This window comes from Leopardus geoffroyi, chromosome C1 (assembly GCF_018350155.1).
Source record: "Leopardus geoffroyi isolate Oge1 chromosome C1, O.geoffroyi_Oge1_pat1.0, whole genome shotgun sequence".
Lineage (NCBI taxonomy): Eukaryota > Metazoa > Chordata > Mammalia > Carnivora > Felidae > Leopardus > Leopardus geoffroyi.
In genome coordinates this window covers 149,109,260-149,129,218 of record NC_059328.1, presented here as the reverse complement: position 1 = coordinate 149,129,218, position 19,959 = coordinate 149,109,260, and the positions used below count along the sequence as shown (strand labels likewise).

Sequence of the window (19,959 nt, the reverse complement as noted above, 5' to 3'; positions counted from 1 at the left end):
GTACAAAATAGGTGCCTCAACACAAGTTTATAAAACCTTACAGTCTTTTTAAAAAATTTTTTTTAATGTTTATTTGTTTTTGAGAGAAAGAGTGAGACAGAGCATGAGCAGGGGAGGGCCAGAGAGAGAGGGAGACACAGAATCGGAAGCAGGCTTCAGGCTCCGAGCTGTCAGCACAGAGCCCGACCATGAACTGTGAGATAATGACCTGAACCAAAGTCAGATGCTTAACCAACTGAGCCACCCAGGCACCCCAAAACCTTACAGTCTTATATTTTACTTTCATAGTGCATTGCAGACAATATGGTGTAGTATGCTTATGAATTATTTTGTTTAGTCTTCTAAAATAAAACATAAATCTTTTTTCTTCTTTGTAGTATTTATAGAAATGAAGGTGTTGCTGCTAAAGTTTGAAACTAGTAACTCTTGAAAGCAGAATAATAATGGTAAAATAGGCAATCTGTCACCATCCCCATCATGTTGATCATCTGTTTTCTTTGTATCCATTTTCTTTGTATCCATGTCTTAGTCAAGAAAGATTATTTTCAGGAGCCATTTACTATGTTAGTCTTAGAAATTAAGAAAAAATAATATGCTAACTCTCTTGATGCATAATTTTTTATTGACAAAAAAGCTTATAGCATATGAATCAATTCATATAAATTGATAAATTCTGTTTCCTTTTTCTAAAGAAACATTCATCGAGAAAAATACTTTTTCTTTTTCCTTCTCACTTATTTTGACGACTCCATGAATTAAGGATGTATTTTAAGCTTCAGGTTTTCCTTACAGTCTATTTCTCATTTTCTGAAACCCAGGAGTCAGAAGACTGCATATGTAGCACAATATATGCAGTTCCCTTAACAAGTATTTACTTTATAAATGCCAAGGGCAAAAATGTAAATGAAAATGTCACTATATTTGGTAAATTTTGGACACCAACATAATCTATTCCTTTCTTGACGTAGGTATGTTTTCCTAGCTGAATAAAACATAACTATGTAAAAATTGTAACTGAATAAAAAAAATAAATTGATAAAACCCTTTAAATTTTGGCTTAAGTTGACTTTATGATTAATAAGATAGTTTAAAAACTGAATGTAGATTCCTTTACAGACTCTTTTATTAGTCTCTCTCTTCTCCAAGTGTTACAAATGTCACTTCTCTATTTTTCAATTTATGTGATGCATACTGCCTTGGTGCCTAAAAGCATAACAGAAAAATGAAAATCTAAACGAATCAAAAGCTTCCCATACTGGTAAACATAAAACTGTTTTGATGACTTTCTTCTCAGTGGTTTGTGGCATTAAAATGCAGTTCGTAGAACTGTTGTTCATTTGAAATCTGAGGGAAAAATTTTTACTTCCTTCAGAATTACTTTGTAAAATTAGGGGTGCCTGGGTGGCTCAGTTGGTTAAGCATCCAACTTCGGCTCATGTCATGACCTTGAGGTCCGTGAGTTCAAGCCCCACATCGGGCTCTGTGCTGACAGCTCAGAGCCTGGAGCCTGTTTCAGATTCTATATGTCCCTCTCTCTCTGCCCCTCCCCCACTCACTTGCTGTCTCTCTCTCTCTCTCTCTCTCTCAAAAAATAAACATTAAAAAAGATTTTTTAAAATTATTTTTCACATGAGAATTACTGCAAATAATTAGTATAGATATTATTTTTAACATACAAATATGGATTATATGCATTTGGGTTTTTTGACACAATTTTTCTGTGACATAATCTTGGTCATGCATGCTTTCGTGGCTGAATATTGTTGTCAGTCACTTATCAAATATAAAAACATCTTTGTAACATCAATCAATTACATGTAGAGGTTAAGAGCCCAGGTTTTAGAGTGAGATAGTCCTAGGTTCAAAATACAGTTCTATTCCTTGTTGCCTCTGTATCTCAGGAAATTATTTAACCTTACTGGGTGTGAATTCCCTCAGTTGTAATGTTGGAACAATAAAACCCACCACATTAGAAGTGTTGTGAACATTAATATATTGAAAATGCCTAGAACAAAGCACAGTGCTTGCAATGTGGGATGTAACTCTCATCCAGGATGGTAGCAGGAGTAGTATTTGTATTTTTAATACCCATTGAATGAGATAATCAAGATTTCTTGCCCCAGATTAGGAATCATGGAATAAAAAGTAACTCAACAACTTTTTATTGTTTTTGGTTGCAGAACTGACTACAGTGGTTCAAGCTAAATTCCTAGTTTAACATTCTTTTAAGAAGAAAGCACATTTTGAAAATTTCCTTAACCTTCATATTAAAGGAATTATCTCTCTCTCTTTAAGTTTATTTATTTATTTTGAGAGAGAGAGAGACAGCATGTGCAAGTGGGGGCAGAGCAGAGAGGGGGGAGAGAGAATCCTAAGCAGACTCCACACTGTCAGTGCAGAGCCTGATGCGGAACTCTGAAGCCACAAACTGTGAGATCATGACCTGAGCCAAAGTCAGAGCTTAACTGACTGAGCCACCCAAGCGCCCCTAGAGAAATTATCTCTTAAAAAATTAAGTAACAGGGGTACCTGAATGGCTCAGTTGGTTAAGTGTTCAACTCTTGATTTCAGCTCAGGTCATGATCTTCGGATGTGCTGACAGCACGGAGCCTGCTTGAGATTCTCTCATATTCTCCCTCTGCCCCTTCCACCCACACACACACACACACACACACACACACACACACACACAACACTCTCTCTCTCTCTCTCTCTGTCTCTCTCTCTTTCTCAAAATAAATATTTTTAAACAAGAAGTAAGAAATTATTTTAAAAGGGTGCCATTCTTCTATCTGAACATATTACTTTAGACAATAAGAAGGTAATATAACAGTGTATTTGTTTTGATTGACATATTGAGGATAATAAAAACCAGACTCAGATTGTATCTATGCACTGAGCAGTATTATTCCTATAATGCATTAGCATTATGGTAGTTTATGTGTTTCTCTTGGTGACTTATAATGGGAAATCTCAAATATGTAATATATACGATGTACCCATCATCAGCTTTAGAAATCATATAGCCAGTATTGTTTTACATATGTCCCCATCTGCTTCTACTTTTCCATTTGCTGAAGCAAATCTTACACGTCTTGTTTTATCTGTAAAATATTCAATATGTATCTCTAGAAGATAAGGACTCTTGTTTTCTACAAGAGTACCATTATCACACTTTAAAATTATAATTTCTGGATACCATCAAATGTTAGGCATTGTTCACAGTTTCAGTTCTTTAATTATTCTAATTTTCTGAAGGTTTTATATTTGAATCAATATTTAGATAAAATGTATTTGATACATCTTTTAAGTCTCCTTTAATCTTACAGTTTTTTTTCCTTAAAATTTATTTCTCAAAAAAACAGTAATTTGTAGAATTTCCTACAGACTGAATTTCGCTATGTAGTTTAACATACACTTCTTATCCTATTTTTCCTGTAAAGTTATAGTAATTAGGTCCAGAAATCTCATCACATTTAGGTTTGATTCATTTGGTAGAGGGCAGGATTAATTTATACGTGATGGAGTGAACCCCCATTAGAAGGCTGATGTTTACCTAGTGGTCTCTCTTTCTGGTGATTGACAACCATTCAGGTTCAATGCTTAGATCCCTGAATTCATCAGGTATTACACAATGCTGGTATTCTAACTCTTACATTCCTTCTTGATTTATTATCTGTAATATTTCTTTTTTTTTTATTTAATGTTTATTCATTTTTGAGAGACAGAGCATGATGGAGGTGGGGGGGGGGGCAGAAAGAGAGGGAGACACAGAATCTGAAGCAGGCTCCAGGCTCCTAACTGTCACACAGAGCCCAACTGGGGCTCGAGCCCATGGACCATGAGATCATGACCTGAGCTGAAGTCAGACACTTAAGGACACTTAATCGACTGAGCCACCCAGGCATCCCTGTAATATTTCTATAAAGAGAAACTTCTTTCAGTTATTTGGATAGCTTCATGCTTGGTTGAACTGATAATACAAGAAAACAATCCATAGGGGTGTCATCACACAACTAATATTTTCAAATATCTGTCAACTTTATGGTCATTATAGTTTGGAAATGTGATTGATATATCTCTATTTATGGGTTTATGGATACATATGTTTATAAATATATTTTTATAGATCTAGATCTCTATTTAAAGTTGAAGTCATTAAAGTAAGAAAACCAAAGATATGCCGAAGGCCATGAACAATTATAGATATAAATTTAATTAAAAATTAAAATTTCTAAGCTTTATACTAGCTTTATAAATTTCAGAATATCTGAATTTACATAGAATTTTCTGACATGTTGATCACTTGTGTTTATTTTTCTTTTAATATATTATTTCTGTAAAATGTTAATTAAAAGGGAATGCAGTGGTGTCTTTTGAAAGAAGAGGATGTCATTCCCCGTATCAGGGCAATGGAAGGCCGTAGAGGAAGACCACCAAATCCAGATAGACAGCGAGCAAGAGAGGAATCCAGGATGAGACGTCGGAAGGGTCGGCCTCCAAACGTGGGAAGTGCTGAGTTTCTAGACAACACAGATGCCAAATTGCTAAGAAAACTGCAAGCTCAAGGTAAGAGATAGAATGACACTGTAATGATCATACTAATATGTCTACGCATTTCTTATGTTTTTGAATATGAATGATACTGCTCTCACTTTCTGAAAAGTAGATATTTGTGTTAGAATAAAAATGAGAAAATAAGGAATCTCACTGGTAACTGGAGTTCTTTGATTAGGTAAGCTCCTTTCAAGAGCCATACTCATAAACACATCAGATCTTGTGTGTTTAGAATTACAAAGGTGGGGGATAAGCTTTCAAGGCTTGCACAGAAAGGGAATCACCCAGCACTTGGCACATGCCTTAAGGTGGTGCCAACCTTCTGGAAATTCTCATTTTAACAGCTCCCGATTCCTTGAGGTGGTACAAGGGAATAACTCCAAAATATGTGGATCTGTGGAGTAAATTTTCAGTCAGAGAACTCCAATTACTGGTAAGTAACCCCAGTCTTTTTAGTTTGGGTTCTTTGTAGTCTGGATATATCACATATATTTTCAAAATGGCCATCTAATAGATTTAAATCATAATTTATTTTAAGATCACCAGAAAGTATTACTTTTCAAGCACAAAGTGCTCATAATAACCTCAAATGTATTGTAACTAAAAGCTACACATAAATTATCAACATGAAGTTACCATGCTATGTCTGACACAGAAAGCAGACTAAAATAAAAGAGTTCTGTATGAGTTTGAGTAACTAGGTACAAATGTGAAGCCTCTTAAGGCTATCTGAATATACATCAAAAGAGATGTATTGGTGTCTTATATTCACAAGCATATATAAAAACATATAAATCAATATAAAATAAAGGATTAATAATAAAAATTGACTTGAAAGACTAACAGGATTTTACTTCTTTGCATGGTTTTTCTTTTTCCGGAAGAAAATCTTGACTTATTTCTCTTTATTGTAAACACTATCATAATATTGACTTCTTTGGAGCTGTTTTGTTTTTATTATAAAATAAACACCCACAACAAAACTCAAAGAATAGAATGCTTTACAAATAAGACACTCGTTCTCACTCACTTTAAAATAAAAGACTCTCATGAGCGGCATCATTATTAACAGTTTTTTATAAATCCATCCAGAAACGTGTACACACACTCCTACATACACACACACAGTCATGTGACACAATATATGTGTACATATACATATGTAATATATTGTATTGTATCATATATATCTTTTCATTTGTAAAATAGATGGGCTTATGTACATCCTATTCAACTTGCTTGATTTATCCACTTAATTTATTCCACCTAATTTATCTCGAACATATTTCTATATCTGCACTTAAAAATCAACCTTAGGCTTTTACTAGCTGAATAGTAAAGTGATGCCACATATGGCTCTACCATACTTCAGTTAATCAGTCTCTTTTGATGACTATTTGAGCTGCTTCCCAATCATTGCTACCACAAAGGGTCCTGCAATAAACACATATTACACATTTATTCATATCCTTCTATAGGTATGGCTATTTCATAGTATAAAATTGTAGAGATAGAATCTTTGAATCAAAGGGTATGTGCATTTTCAGTTTTGGAAGCTAGCAGGCAAATATTGTCTCCAAAAAGGTTGCGCTGATTCATAGTTCCACTGATGGCATGTAAATTAACTATCTGGCATGTAACTTAATGTCATATAAGTTTTTCTCTCTTGTATGTTAATGAATTTTTTTAGTTTGCTTGTTTATGTATACATGTATGTATGTATGTATGTAATCTCTATACCCAATGTTGGCCTCAAACTCATGACCCCAAGGTCAGGAATCACATGCTATTCTGACTGAGCCAGTCAGGAGCCCCAAGAGTGAAAATTTTTTATGTTGTTTTATTTGGTTTCTGTTATGATTTTTATCTCCCCTAAATAGTTATTAGTGAAGGTTGATAAAAAGTTAATATATTAAGAGATACAGCTATAAATGATGGGTTTTTAAAATTAACATTGTCAATAAACCACTGACTCTTCTGATGAATGTATAATAGTGATGAGTGTGCATTATTTGCATAAAATAAGAAAGCTTGAAATTAATGGATACCCAAAGCATGGGCTCTTCATGCATGTCTTGAATATCTACTACAAATACTATTAATACTTAGTATCTAAAATGGCAGCTTTATATATGGAAAATTAACTAAATTTTATTTTAACAAAGTAAAAGGCAATTATTTAACTTTTACCCAAATGTTTTTTTCTCCCTTGAGATTTCAAATTGGTTTGTATTCTGTTACGTAAGTCTCCCTTGTTGTATTATGTTGCATTTTGCAAATTCTGTTACCTTTCACAAGATTATGTATATGTTTTTTCCTCAACATTTATATAAATGTTAAATATTTAAAAGTAAATTATTAATATTTACCAGCATATATGGTAAAATATGCATATTTTTTTCTTGGGAAGAAAGGAATGAATCACTTTATCACTCCTTTTATTTCTGAAAGGCTTCCACATTAACAGGTTGAGGGGGTTATTTGAAGGTATTCTAGAAGTTTCTGTCATATTATCCTACTAGGCCTCACCTAGACTGAAATACTGGACTTAATTTGAAGTAAAGTTCAGAACAGCAAAATAAATGCAAATTTTGAATGTACACCCAAGCAGTATGACATGAGAGTTCTCTAATTTCTCTAGGAAATAAAGATAAGAATCTGGCAGTTTTGATATGAAAAGGACTATTGACCTAATAAATAAACCTGCCAAAACTATTAATACTTTAAGTTTTCTAAGATATGAAATAGTACCTCTCCCTTTCATATGTCATAGAATCTGAGATGCCATAGTCATTGCAATGTACCATTATTTCAAGATGTACCACTACAAAAGAAAAGTACTGCCAATTGTCACACATATTCTGATTTTAGACTGTGTTTAAAAATTGCATCTTAGAACCAAAGAAAATGTGGTGTATCTAAAATATCCCTAGTTCTGTGTGAAAATAAACTATTTCAAAAGTAAACTTTTATCTTTAAATTAAATGGATAGGTTATTTCTTAATCCATAAAAGATCTTTTTCAAATTAATATTTCAAAAGTTATTTATGAGTTATTGGAGGATTGGAGATATATTTTAGCATCATCTTCCATTAACCCTTCCAGTTTACTAGATAAAGTTAGACCCTTTACATCCCCTCCCCTTTTTTAAAGTCTTATTAATAGAAAATCAGCCATAGTAACCAATGTCACTTCTGCTGTTACAGGACAGAGGGTTAAGTTCTTATCTAAAATCTCAAGGCACTCAACTTTTCTTAAAGGTTTTTAGAACTAGGATGATATAGACTGTGAAGTCAGAAAGACTTGGGTTTATATCTTGGCTTTGTTATTTAACCTTTGTGAGCCTTAGTTATTTCTTTTGTAAACTGGGCATAATGTTGCCTATCTCATAAGATTGTTATGAAGATTAAATAAGTTTATGTAAATTTAATACAGCAGTTCAATAAATGGTGGAAAAAATTAGTAGAACTCAAGTAATTAATATTCATTATTCAATATAATATATAGATTTCTTAAAACTCATCTGCTACAAAGTTTACAATAATGTCTAATGTAAGGTGGTATTTTATGAGTGATACTATGATACAGCACTTTATTTATTTATTATTTATTTATTTAATTATTTTTTTTTTAAAATTTTTTTTTTCAACGTTTATTTATTTTTGGGACAGAGAGAGACAGAGCATGAACGGGGGAGGGGCAGAGAGAGAGAGGGAGACACAGAATCGGAAACAGGCTCCAGGCTCTGAGCCATCAGCCCAGAGCCTGATGCGGGGCTCGAACTCACGGACAGCGAGATCGTGACCTGGCTGAAGTCAGACGCTTAACCGACTGCGCCACCCAGGCGCCCCAATTATTATTTTTTTTAACGTTTATTTATTTTTGAGACAGAGACAGAGCATGAACGGGGGAGGGTCAGAGAGAGAGAGGGAGACACAGAATCTGAAACAGGCTCCAGGCTCTGAGCTGTCAGCACAGACGCGGGGCTCGAACTCACGAACCGCGAGATCATGACCTGAGCTGAAGTCGGACGCTCAACCGACTGAGCCACCCAGACGCCCCATACAGCACTTTTATAGTTAAAAATATGCTGACAAGGTTTGCCAGCAGAAGAAAGCATGACATGCTTTCCATGTCAGTTACCTATTGCCATAGTAATGTTGGAAAACAACCAACCACACAATTTCAGTGATTTATAACACTAAGCATTAATTGTTGCGCAGATCAAAGCAGCTGGAGGCAAGTTAGGCAGCTCTGCTGATCTTGGCTGGGTGTTTTCACACACGTGAAGTCATCTGACTCCATGTGTCCCAACCTTCAGCAGCCTCGCCCAATCATGTCTTTATAGTAAAGGGCAAGCACGGCACAAGCGAAGAAATAGAAAGAGTACAAGTATATTTTCAACCTTCTTTGTGTATCACAACTGCTAACATCCTATTAGCTAGTGAAGATCACATGTCTGAACTCAGAATCAAGGGACAAGAAGATAAATATATGTCACCTCTTGATGAGAGGAACTGCAAAGTCACATTGCAGATGACATGGAAGAGGGAAGAATGAATAGTTGGGGCCACTCATCATGTCAGTCTATCCCAGTTTCATGCATTTGTCCTTAAAAATTATGAGAACTAAGTTGTCTTTAAAACCCCTTGACATTCTGTACTTTTTATTTAGGAGATTTAGACCCTCTCCTTCATAAATGAAAATGTCACTGGATTCAGAAACTACCATTTATATAGCTGATTGTGATACTGAGTTTTGGAGGCTTTGCATTTGTTCTATTTTGAGTCCTTTTTCCTTTTCATGTATTTTGTTATTTTAAGACCAAAGCTAAAGCACTATTTTTGCATACTAGCTACTACTTTCCTACGAAGTGGGGATTACACAAAATGTGAAAAAAAAAAAAACAACAACAACAAAAATCGATGTGCTCAGATCAGGGTGCTCAGATTACCCTTTGTGAAGAGAATTAAAAGAAGTATCATTTTTGTGTAGTTCTGTGTGTGGGATCTTCTTTGGTGACATAATTTAGCAGTTTCTAGGGGAAATAAACATGAAATTTGCTGCCACACCATTCTCTCAGTTGGTATCTAACCTTAGGCGATTTTCTTAAAAATTATGTCCTTTCATGATGATACCAGTTTCACACAGTCATTGTTTCTAGGTTAACAGTTATGTCAAGTTGTTAATAATATTTCTTGAAATGTTGTGTTTTTCAGAAATAGCCAGACAAGCAGCGCAAATAAAGCTTTTGAGAAAACTTCAAAAGCAGGAACAGGCTCGGGTTGCCAAAGAAGCTAAAAAACAACAAGGTAGGTGATTTAAATGAAAACAGAAACATCAAGAGTGAGTGTTGGGGAATTCTATAAGAAGTTTCTCCTCTTTGTTTCCTTGCTGATGATATCTGTGCTTCGGTTTTCACCACAGCAATAATGGCTGCTGAGGAGAAGAGAAAGCAAAAAGAACAAATAAAGATTATGAAACAACAGGTATGTTTATGCATTAGAACTGATTTTTAAAGCACAAGTGTTATATTGAGGCTTTATTGGCATATGTAGATATGTACATTATTTTCATCTTGATTTCTGAATTAACCACATTTCACATTAATATTATGGATCTTACTTAGAAAGTTGTCATCTTGCATTAATTAAAATTCACCTCATTTTTGAACCAAGTCTCATACTTCCAAGTTTTTAAAGCTTACCAAATAGTAGATTTGTATAAGTATTTTTAATATCCTAATAGACTTTGAATATAGGTTGACATCTGAACAGCTTTCAAACTTGTAAAATTAATTATCAATAAATGAAGGCTATTGCTTAAATGTTTAGATTTTAGTAAGAGAAGCTTCTTCTTCTGAAATACATAAAATATACATAGAAAGTTAAATTCAACTTTCTAGAATAAGGTTTGTCTCCACTGCTTCTGAATGCTTAAATATTCTTACTGCAAAAAAACAAAAACAAAAACAACAACAACAAAAAAAACAGAACCAAGAATGCACTATTTCAACATATCCAACATTCTATCTTCTATCTATAATCTCTCTCCCCTACGTAGTTTTCAAAATGAAGTACAGGTAGGTGAAATGATTTTTAAATTTTTATAAGTGAATTAAGAATTCATGCAATGGCATGACAAGATATTGAGCATTTAAGATGTGAGGGTGTGAGCTACTTTCCTATCTCCATGTATTCGTATAATCATTAAAGCAGAAAGGAAATGAGGGAACTACTATTCATTTAATATTTTGAACAGCAAGTAGTTTTTTCTGAGTATGAAATGAAGTAAATTGTGTTATTATATAAATAGCTGCTAAATAAATGGCTTGGGTTGGATGTGATGTGGGATTAGAGAGAGTTGATGTGGAATGGGGAGTCAGAACTTAGTCTGTAGTCAGGCAGCCAAGAGTTGAATATGGGCTCTGCTGCTTAATATTTTTGTCATCTTAGATGAATTATCCTCTTTGTCTCTATTTCCTCCATGGTAAAAGGAAATAACCTCATTATCTAATGATTAAACGAGATTTTGGAATGTAGCGTATATACCACAATGCCTGGCACAAACAGATGTTCACTTTTTAAGAGACAGATATTAAACACCAAACTATATGGTATACTCTTCACTGTAATTTAATGTGGTCAATTGTAGACTCAGATTCATTCCTTAGTTTGTTGATTGTGACTGCTAAAGGCACTGTATATATATTTATCAAAATAACATAAATATTTATTATATATTCCATGTATATGTAAAAATAGTCTATATTTTATTTTAAGTGAAATACTAATTTTTTGCAGCTTATCCTATTTCCTAATGCCTAGAGACGCACCAGATTTCATCAGCCTCTGAAGTTCAGTTTTGTGTTCCTAAGCTCTTAAAGTGGCTACACCTTAAGCCTACATAGTTTTTGCTGCTCATCAAAAAAGCATTGGGGTCCCAAGGTTCCAGCAACATGAATACAAATGAACTAATCTTAGATATTCATCAAGATATTTGTCCGAGGCTAGTCTTTTAATACCACTTGACTTATTCGTTGTTGCCAACAAAGTGAATCAAAGTCTAGCATGGGTTTACTCACATAGTCACAATGCCTATTTTGAAGTCAGCATTAGATCTAGGATTAAATGGTATCACATGCTTCTTATCGTCCGGATTCTTTATTCCAGCGAGTAGGCCCCAATATATCAGCATATAGTCCCCAAAGCAATTTTCAAGAGACTTGCAGAAGCATTATTATGAAGCAGAAGGAGCAAAAGCATTGGAATCTAACCAGGTCTCTATATTTAGTATTCGATGTTAGGCAAAATATTTACCCTCCAGCAATTTCAATTTTCTCTTAGGTTAAAAAGAAAAAAAAAAAGATATCCGCAACACCTGTGTTTTTGTTTTCGTTTTTTTAAAATATTTTTACATTTATTTATTTTTGAAAGACAGAGAGAGAGAGAGAGGGTGACAAATAATTCGAATCAGGATCCAGACTCTGAGTTGTCAGCCCAGAGCCCAATGTGGGGCTCAAACCCATGAACTGTGAGATCATGACCTGAGCGGAAGTCAGATGCTTAACTGACCAAGTCACCCAGGCGCCCCGTTGTTTTTTGTTTGTTTGTTTTTGTGGTTTTTTTTAATTTTTTTTTTTAACGTTTATTCATTTTTGAGACAGAGAGACAGAGCATGAATGGGGGAGGGTCAGAGAGAGGGAGACACAGAATCCGAAACAGGCTCCAGGCTCTGAGCTGTCAGCACAGAGCCTGACGCGGGGCTCGAACTCACGGACCGCGAGATCATGACCTGAGCCAAAGTCGGACGCCCAACCGACTGAGCCACCCAGGCGCCCCATGTGTTTTTTTTTTTTTTTTTAATGATCATTAAGATATTTTAAGTAAAGTGCCCAGTTCAGTGATTGGGTACTCAATATTACAAGGTGAACTTATATTATAATAATTTATAAACAAGGTTTATTTCTCCTAATGCTAATGACAGCACTACCAAATATATGTACATATATATGAATCACTTGGACAGCTAAGATAAAGCTCTGAGTTGAACTTAAGCCCAAGATTCCATACCTATCTCTGTGCCTAAGAAAATAATAAATCACTTTTGCTGACTTGAGAATATACCATTTTATAACCTTATGATTAACAAGAGCAGGAAAATTAAATCACAAGTGTGCTTTACTTAGGTCTCAAGTTCTAAACTAAATAAATATATCAAGTGTGGATCAAATACAGCCTTCTCTAAGACTGGAATGAAATAAAAGATACTCTTGGGTTTTTATGTTTGGCAAGCTATAATTAATATTCAATACCAAGTAGGATCACCAAAAACAAAATTATGGAATGTGATCAGTCTTCTAAAATCAGAACAGTAATTTCAGAAATCTCCTTTTCCTGCAGCAGAGAGCCCTGCAGGGAATCAATAACATTAGTATTAGGAAAAAAAGGAGTAAGTTTAAAAACATGTTAAAGCAGCCATTCACAACTATGTGGATGGAACTAGAGGGTATTATGCTAAGCGAAATTAGTCAGAGAAAGACAAAAATCATATGACTTCACTCATATGAGGGGTTTAAGAGACAAAACAGGTGAACATAAGGGAAGGGTAACAAAAATAATATAAAAACAGGGAAGGGGACAAAACAGAAGAGACTCATAAATACGGAGAACAAACTGAGGGTTACAGGAGGGGTTGTGGGAGGGGGGATGGGCTAAATGGGTAAGGTGCATTAAGGAATCTACTCCTGAAATCATTGTTGCACTATATGCTAACTTGGACATAAGTTAAAAAAATAAATTAAATAAAAATTTTTAAAAAAGAAAAGAAATTTAATAAAAAAACAACATGTTAAAGCATAGCTTCAAAAGGTACACTAGCATCCGGAGATTGGAGTAGGTATTGTAATAGAAAGCAGTGTAAAATGGGTTGGTTCTAGAAATCCTAGGAACAGTGCAATTTGCAAGCAGGACAATTGGGGTTGGTGGGTTTTTTTTTGTTTGTTTTTTTGGGTTTTTTTAAACTACGTATTCTTATCAGTGCCAATTTGGGAATTTCAAAGGGATTTATGAACATGAAATTGTTAACAATGTGCTTATAGCATATGGCATCATTTTTAAATCAGCTGTAAAATTCTTATCAAAATTTACATGATCACTGAATTCTAAAACAATAACTAGAACATTAAATTTAGACAATGTGAATACCTAGTATGTTGTGTGAATTATTCCTTACAATGTTAAATTGTAGTTGACCCATTTTAAAATAATGTTAGATTACTTCTGAATTTAGCATATTGTAATGTGATGTTATCATGTTATTCACTATGTGAAATAAGAAATTATGGTATGGAAAAAATTGTTAATCTATTAAAATTGTATAGCACTATACGCTTTTTTAAGAATTGTAATTTTGTCATGACATAGTGAGTAAAGGGTAAGCACTTCTCCCTGTTTTATACAAGAGTAGTTATATGTTCAAGATCATGCAATGAATGACAGTAACTCAGAACTAGCTTTAAGTTTTCTGATTCCTGATGTATTATTTGTTCTGATCCTTCTGACCTATATTTTTTTCAAAGTAGGTATTACTTATGCTTGCAAACAGGCTAAATGAGTTTAATCACCTTGGTTTACCTGGCTTCTATATACTTAGTTAGAATTTGTATTTTATAAATTGTTTTGAGAAATTTTGTAAAATCCTATTAAGTAAGACATGAATATATATATATATTTGTGATGCTAAGCTAAATCATTAAGTTTTAGATCCAGCATGGGCAACCTTTGGCAAATGTGTACTTACCTTAAATTAATTTCATTCCACTTAAATGTGTTCATCTACATATTTATTGTCTTAAATTATAACTTTTTCTACAGGAAAAAATTAAAAGAATACAACAAATCAGATTGGAAAAAGAACTTCGAGCCCAACAAATTCTAGAGGTAGAGCTCTTAAATTTGATATATCTTAAAGTTTGCAAAAATAAAAATTTTACCCACATATTCTCTCACTCATACAAATTAATACATTCATCAGAAATTCTCTTTAAAAGTAATGCAGAGTAAGATCTTATCTGAACCTTATTTAAGTAGCAAGCTAATCTAATCCTAATTAGTCTAATAAAAACCCAGAAAATAAGACAAAATAAAGAGGACCTCTGAGCAGACAATATAGTTGTCATAAAGTTCATGTGCTAAAACTCATATTCTTTACTTTTAGAAAACTCATTAGGACATATAGTTAGATATTTATTTTTAATTTAGAAATAAAACATTACAAAAGTAAAAGTAAATTTTAAATGTAGAAACAGTTTAACTAGCTTGATTTTCTGGTTTCTAATATATCCTTCCCCTGAAGCTACTGGAATAGGGCTAAAGACATGTTGGCAACAGCAGAAGTAATAGCCAAAAGACAGCAAGGGAAAAATGCAGAAAAACTCCAACCCACATATATAGGAATTCAAAAACCTAGCAACACCATGTAATTTTTAGTTGAATAGCAAGCAATTTTCAACACCTTAATCGCCAAAATACATTACTCTATTGAACTGTGTAGTATAATAACTGATGTTCAGAACAATTGTCCTGAGTCATCAAGAAAAAGCTAAATTATGTTTAGTGGTACTATGTCTAAACAGGCATAGGTCTCAAAATTATTTTCATCCATAAGTGTAAAAATAAACTTCTAATGTTTAAAATTAGTATAACCTCTCAGCTATTCAGAAAACTATTGCTATGTAAAACAATTCTGAGGACCCCAGATAACTGAGGTTTTCTGTTTTTTTCCATCCAGAAATATACAGATATTTCCTTACCGCCTTCAAATTAATTTTAAAACCTCCCAAATAGTAAATATTCTTATCTTAAAGTAAACTGATAATAACTACTGGATAGTTATAAAACTACAAGATAGTTAAAGACTTTAAGATTGTGAAGCTCAAATTTGATGGCACAATCTTAATAATCAAAATATGCTTCATGAAATATGTTTCCATCCTATTTAAAAAAAAAAAAACCTTTAATTAGCCACATTGCACAGCTAGGGAAAATGAGATTTAATGTGTCATTTAAATCATCTGAGGAACAGATTTATCTCAAATTTCAAGTGTTGAAGAAATTTCAAATAAAGTGGATGGACATGTGCATTTTTATGTTACTGATTTATTCATTAAGTAACTTTTTTATCAGTTAAAATCCACCCCATTTTCTAAACTTTCTACAGCAATCATGTTTTACTTTTAAAAACTATAAAAAAGACAATACATGCTACAAAATGGTTTTTTCTGTGTTTAAGTGTTAAGTTAAAATAACATCAATGCTTAGTTATTTCAGACTTTTAACAGAGTTTGAAGAGGAAAAGCTGACATACTTTTATACATTTTAAAACTTTTGTATATCTTAATGCTAATTATACATTAAAAATGAGATTAGTATGTTAAATGTAATGTTAACTGGTGGGGGGTATGTAATTGTCTACATATATGTTACATATTGTTTTGTACCTGTGAGGCATGTAGCTCCATTTTTAAGTCTGAGATTATTTTCAAGTTGTAGTGGTGCTGTTGCATGACTTTGAGACCTGTTTTGCATGCACAGGCTAAAAAGAAAAAGAAGGAAGAAGCAGCAAATGCCAAATTATTGGAGGCCGAAAAACGAATAAAGGTTAGTTTAGATGAGAACCAGAGTTTTTATTTTTCAAAAATAAAAACTATACGCTATTACACCAGTATTAATTATTCAAAAATAATAACTCTCCTCAAAATAATTATCTTAAAATGTTTAGCACAGATACAATATGTGTATAATGTGTGCTTTTATTGTATGTATATTGTATGTATATGTTTTTTTATTTCCTTATACAGGTTTTATGTGATGCTTTGAGCTCTTACTTAAGTAGCAAACATCAAATCAGAAATGCAAACTATTACATAATACCTGTATATAGTTTTGCTGAATCAGAATGATCTTCCCAAAGCTATTTTGTGTTGTTGATGTTTATGTTTTAAATTGTGTTCCAAATCTGATTCTCTACTTAGATTACAAGTTTATCTTGGTTAATATCCAGCCAACTATTTTAACTATTAAAAAGTGAGAAGCCTACAGAAATAAAAATCTAATTTTAGCAACTGTTACTTACCAATAATAAAATTAGCCATTGTTAATTACTATAATGTTTTGGTTTTGATTTTCTGTTGTGAAGCATTAGAGAGTTGAACGCCGCCCTCCCCCCCCACACACACACAACCCTCCCCAAGACACACATACAAACATACACATTCCACCCCTCACCTTCCACTTTTTCTCATAATTGATTACTGAAAGGACTGCTGAGTGAAATGAGGCCCTACTGGTTCCAGGAGCAGACACAATTATACCTTATAAAGCCAGGGAACTATTTGTTACCTTTTCTACATGGACTCTGTTACATTTTTCTTTAGAAAAAAGATATTAATATCATGTAGATTTTTACCTTTATAAGAATATTTAAATTGATGATATTCATAGAATTGTTTGCATTAAGCCTGACCCCCTTGGGGTAGTACCCTGCATTATAGCTGAGCATGAAAATCTGAAACTGATCTCTTAGTCTCTTGTTACTTTCATTCATAGATAGTGTATAGAAATGATATAGATGCTTTTAATTATAGAGTTTATTTGGGAATTTATGTTCCGAATGGACAGAGTTCTAATCAGCTGGATTTGAAGGTTGCACTACATAATGTATTAAAGTAATTTTAAAAGTCCACGTGCCAGTTGTATCTTATATGATCTGACCATCTAGCTAATCAGTTCAGTGAATGTGCTACTGAAATGTGCTATTAGGTTATTGTATTTTAGGTTTAAATGGCTACTGAATAATATCCTTGCTACTGTCATATAATCTTTCTGTATTATGTAGAACCATATGAAGTTACCACCATATAAGTAAAAAATGATTAAATATTTGCAATTTCATATGGTTTGACCTAAGGGAGGACTATAGAACCTCAGAAGAGAAACTTTTAATATTTGTACTGTGTTCTAAATCTTCCCTAAAAATTGCATATTAAAAGTTTCTTATTTTTAAGGAAAAAGAAATGAGAAGACAACAAGCCGTTCTTCTGAAGCATCAGGTCTGTATACATACAGTTATGCAATTGTCAAAATGTACATTTTATGATTTTTCTTAAATCTGATTTGGGGACAATCTTCAAAATATTTTCTTAAAAATTTCCAATTTAATTCCTGCTTAAGTTTTTCCTTCATCTTACAGTTTATTGCCTTGCTTTGGTATTGGTGTCTTTTGGGGGGTTAAAAATTGGTTTCATGACTCTGTGATTTCTGTTTCATAATGTTGTGCCAACTCTTTCTACCAGGAGTTGGAGAGGCATAGACTAGATATGGTATGGGTATGTTTATTTTTGTACATCTAACACCGCATTGTGATTTGGTTGTGATATGGTTGTCATAGCAATGCATAAAGTGTAGCACTGGCTGCTGTCATATTACATACTGCTGCATGGCTTTACAGCACAGTGCATTGCATACATCTGCTTGTCTGTCTATAAAGAAGTATGATACATCTCCAGGATTTTTAATTGATTTGTGCAAGCCTTATATAAGGCTGCTGTCTAAAAATTTACATTACTGATGTCACAATGAAAGTTGGATCACTATACAATTAGATGTGATAATGACCCATATTCTCCCATCAATTCTAGATGCAAAACTGCCATTGAATACAATGGGAATTTTGAGTTAGGTTGATGAGAGAATATGAAATATATTCCGGTTTGATAGACAAATTTTAGAAATAATTTTAGAAACATCCCTTTGGGGGGACCAAATACTTTTAAACAAAAAGAAATGATTAGATATATAACTATCTGATTTTTTATTTTAAAATAAAATGAGATTATCAAACAAAACTAGTGCTTACCTTGTTTTCATACTGTGCCTTTTAGATTCCATTTATTAGCCCATGGTGCAGCTTTTATGGTCTTACCTAGCGCATCAGGTGGCAGACATCAGTAACCAGGAATACCCCATTTCATTGGTGCTTGTATATGAACCACGACTAGTTTAACTAAATTGGTATAAAAGCTTTAAAAAACTCTTTCTAATTTGTCGGTGGCTTATTGAATTTACAAAATGATAGCGTACTTGAAATAAAAATAACTAATTCTAAAACCATGAAGCGAAAGTGATTATAAATTTCTGCCTGATCTAAAAATTTAAGAACAATACAACCTTTAGTTTAATTGGCCTCTAGTACATATTTGTGGCTTTTCTAATAGCAGATGTAAGGTAACTGACCTGTTCCAGCCAACCATTATGCTTTTTGTTCTGCCAGCTTTTGAAGGAGCATCACAACTGACCATAAGTAAATCTTGTATGCTTCTGTTTACACTGTCTCCATGTTCATTGCTTTACCTTTTTGCTTTTGATTGTTCTTGTATTTGCTTTCTAAACCTGAACTAAAACATGCACAGACTGGCCATTCTTGTCTTATATTTAGTATTTACTGTGACTTGTCTATAAATGCTAAACATGCTATACTGAGTTTTGTTTTGTTTTGTTTTGTTTTTCCATTTCAAAATCAAACCATTAACTAGAGTTATTTTCCTAATTTTATCTGGCCTAATAGGAACGAGAGAGAAGACGACAACATATGATGCTTATGAAAGCTATGGAAGCTCGTAAAAAAGCAGAAGTAAGTTCATGTTTCTAGAAAAATATTATCTAAGAAAAAAAACTATTTTTTCCTAAAGTAATGGTCTTTCTAAATGTGAGTTTTTCAGGACATAGGTTTGTGGCGATTTAATGGCTTTCATAAGCAAATCAAATGTTAAATAATAACTGTTAGAACATGAAAGAACGTAGGCAGGATTCCGATATATGTGTTCATTTCCTCGGCTGAGATTTTAATTATCTTTTTTTAATGTAGTGACCGGCATTCATTTGGATAAAAGTAGTTATTTAATACTGTAACTAGAGTTTCACAAAATTAATATTACAGCATGCCTAAACAAGTCCTAACGCAAACCCTAGTCAGATCAACCGTGGACTTCTGCTTTCAGAATTATTCTTTACTCTTCTATGTATAAAATTGGACCTAAGTATTTTCCTTATTTTTTTTAAGTTTTATTTATTTAAGTAATCTCTACAACCATGGTGGGGCTCGAACTCATGACCCCAGGATCAAGAGTCACATGCTGCTCTGACTGAACCAGCCAGGTGCCCCCAAGTACTTTCCTTAAAATAGACTTTTAACAGACAATTAAGAATAAGAAAAGTATTGAAATAGGTCAAGATGAGCTTATTTAGAACATAATAGAAATCAGTTAAAGGTTAAAATATATATTACAAAGGAATGCATTGTATCTTAAAGTAGTTAAATAGAGGTATGGCACAGGGGCGCCTG

At 33.3% G+C, this 19,959-nt stretch overlaps 1 protein-coding gene across 11 annotated transcripts in view; it reads left to right on the top strand.

The window, feature by feature from the left end:
- The window catches only part of BAZ2B (bromodomain adjacent to zinc finger domain 2B), a 328,314-nt gene that overhangs the window by 237,157 nt on the left and 71,198 nt on the right, over nt 1-19,959 (top strand). For 6 of the 11 annotated variants that reach the window (XM_045479949.1, XM_045479956.1, XM_045479948.1 and 3 more), the window contains 8 exons: nt 4,359-4,569; nt 9,777-9,869; nt 9,985-10,046; nt 14,433-14,498; nt 16,152-16,217; nt 17,624-17,668; nt 17,912-17,944; nt 19,183-19,248. In XM_045479949.1, coding sequence (XP_045335905.1) covers nt 4,359-4,569; nt 9,777-9,869; nt 9,985-10,046; nt 14,433-14,498; nt 16,152-16,217; nt 17,624-17,668; nt 17,912-17,944; nt 19,183-19,248 — 642 coding nt within the window. The remainder of the gene's footprint in view (nt 1-4,358; nt 4,570-9,776; nt 9,870-9,984; nt 10,047-14,432; nt 14,499-16,151; nt 16,218-17,623; nt 17,669-17,911; nt 17,945-19,182; nt 19,249-19,959) is intronic. The other 5 variants (XM_045479953.1, XM_045479954.1, XM_045479951.1 and 2 more) reach the window with 2 other exon arrangements.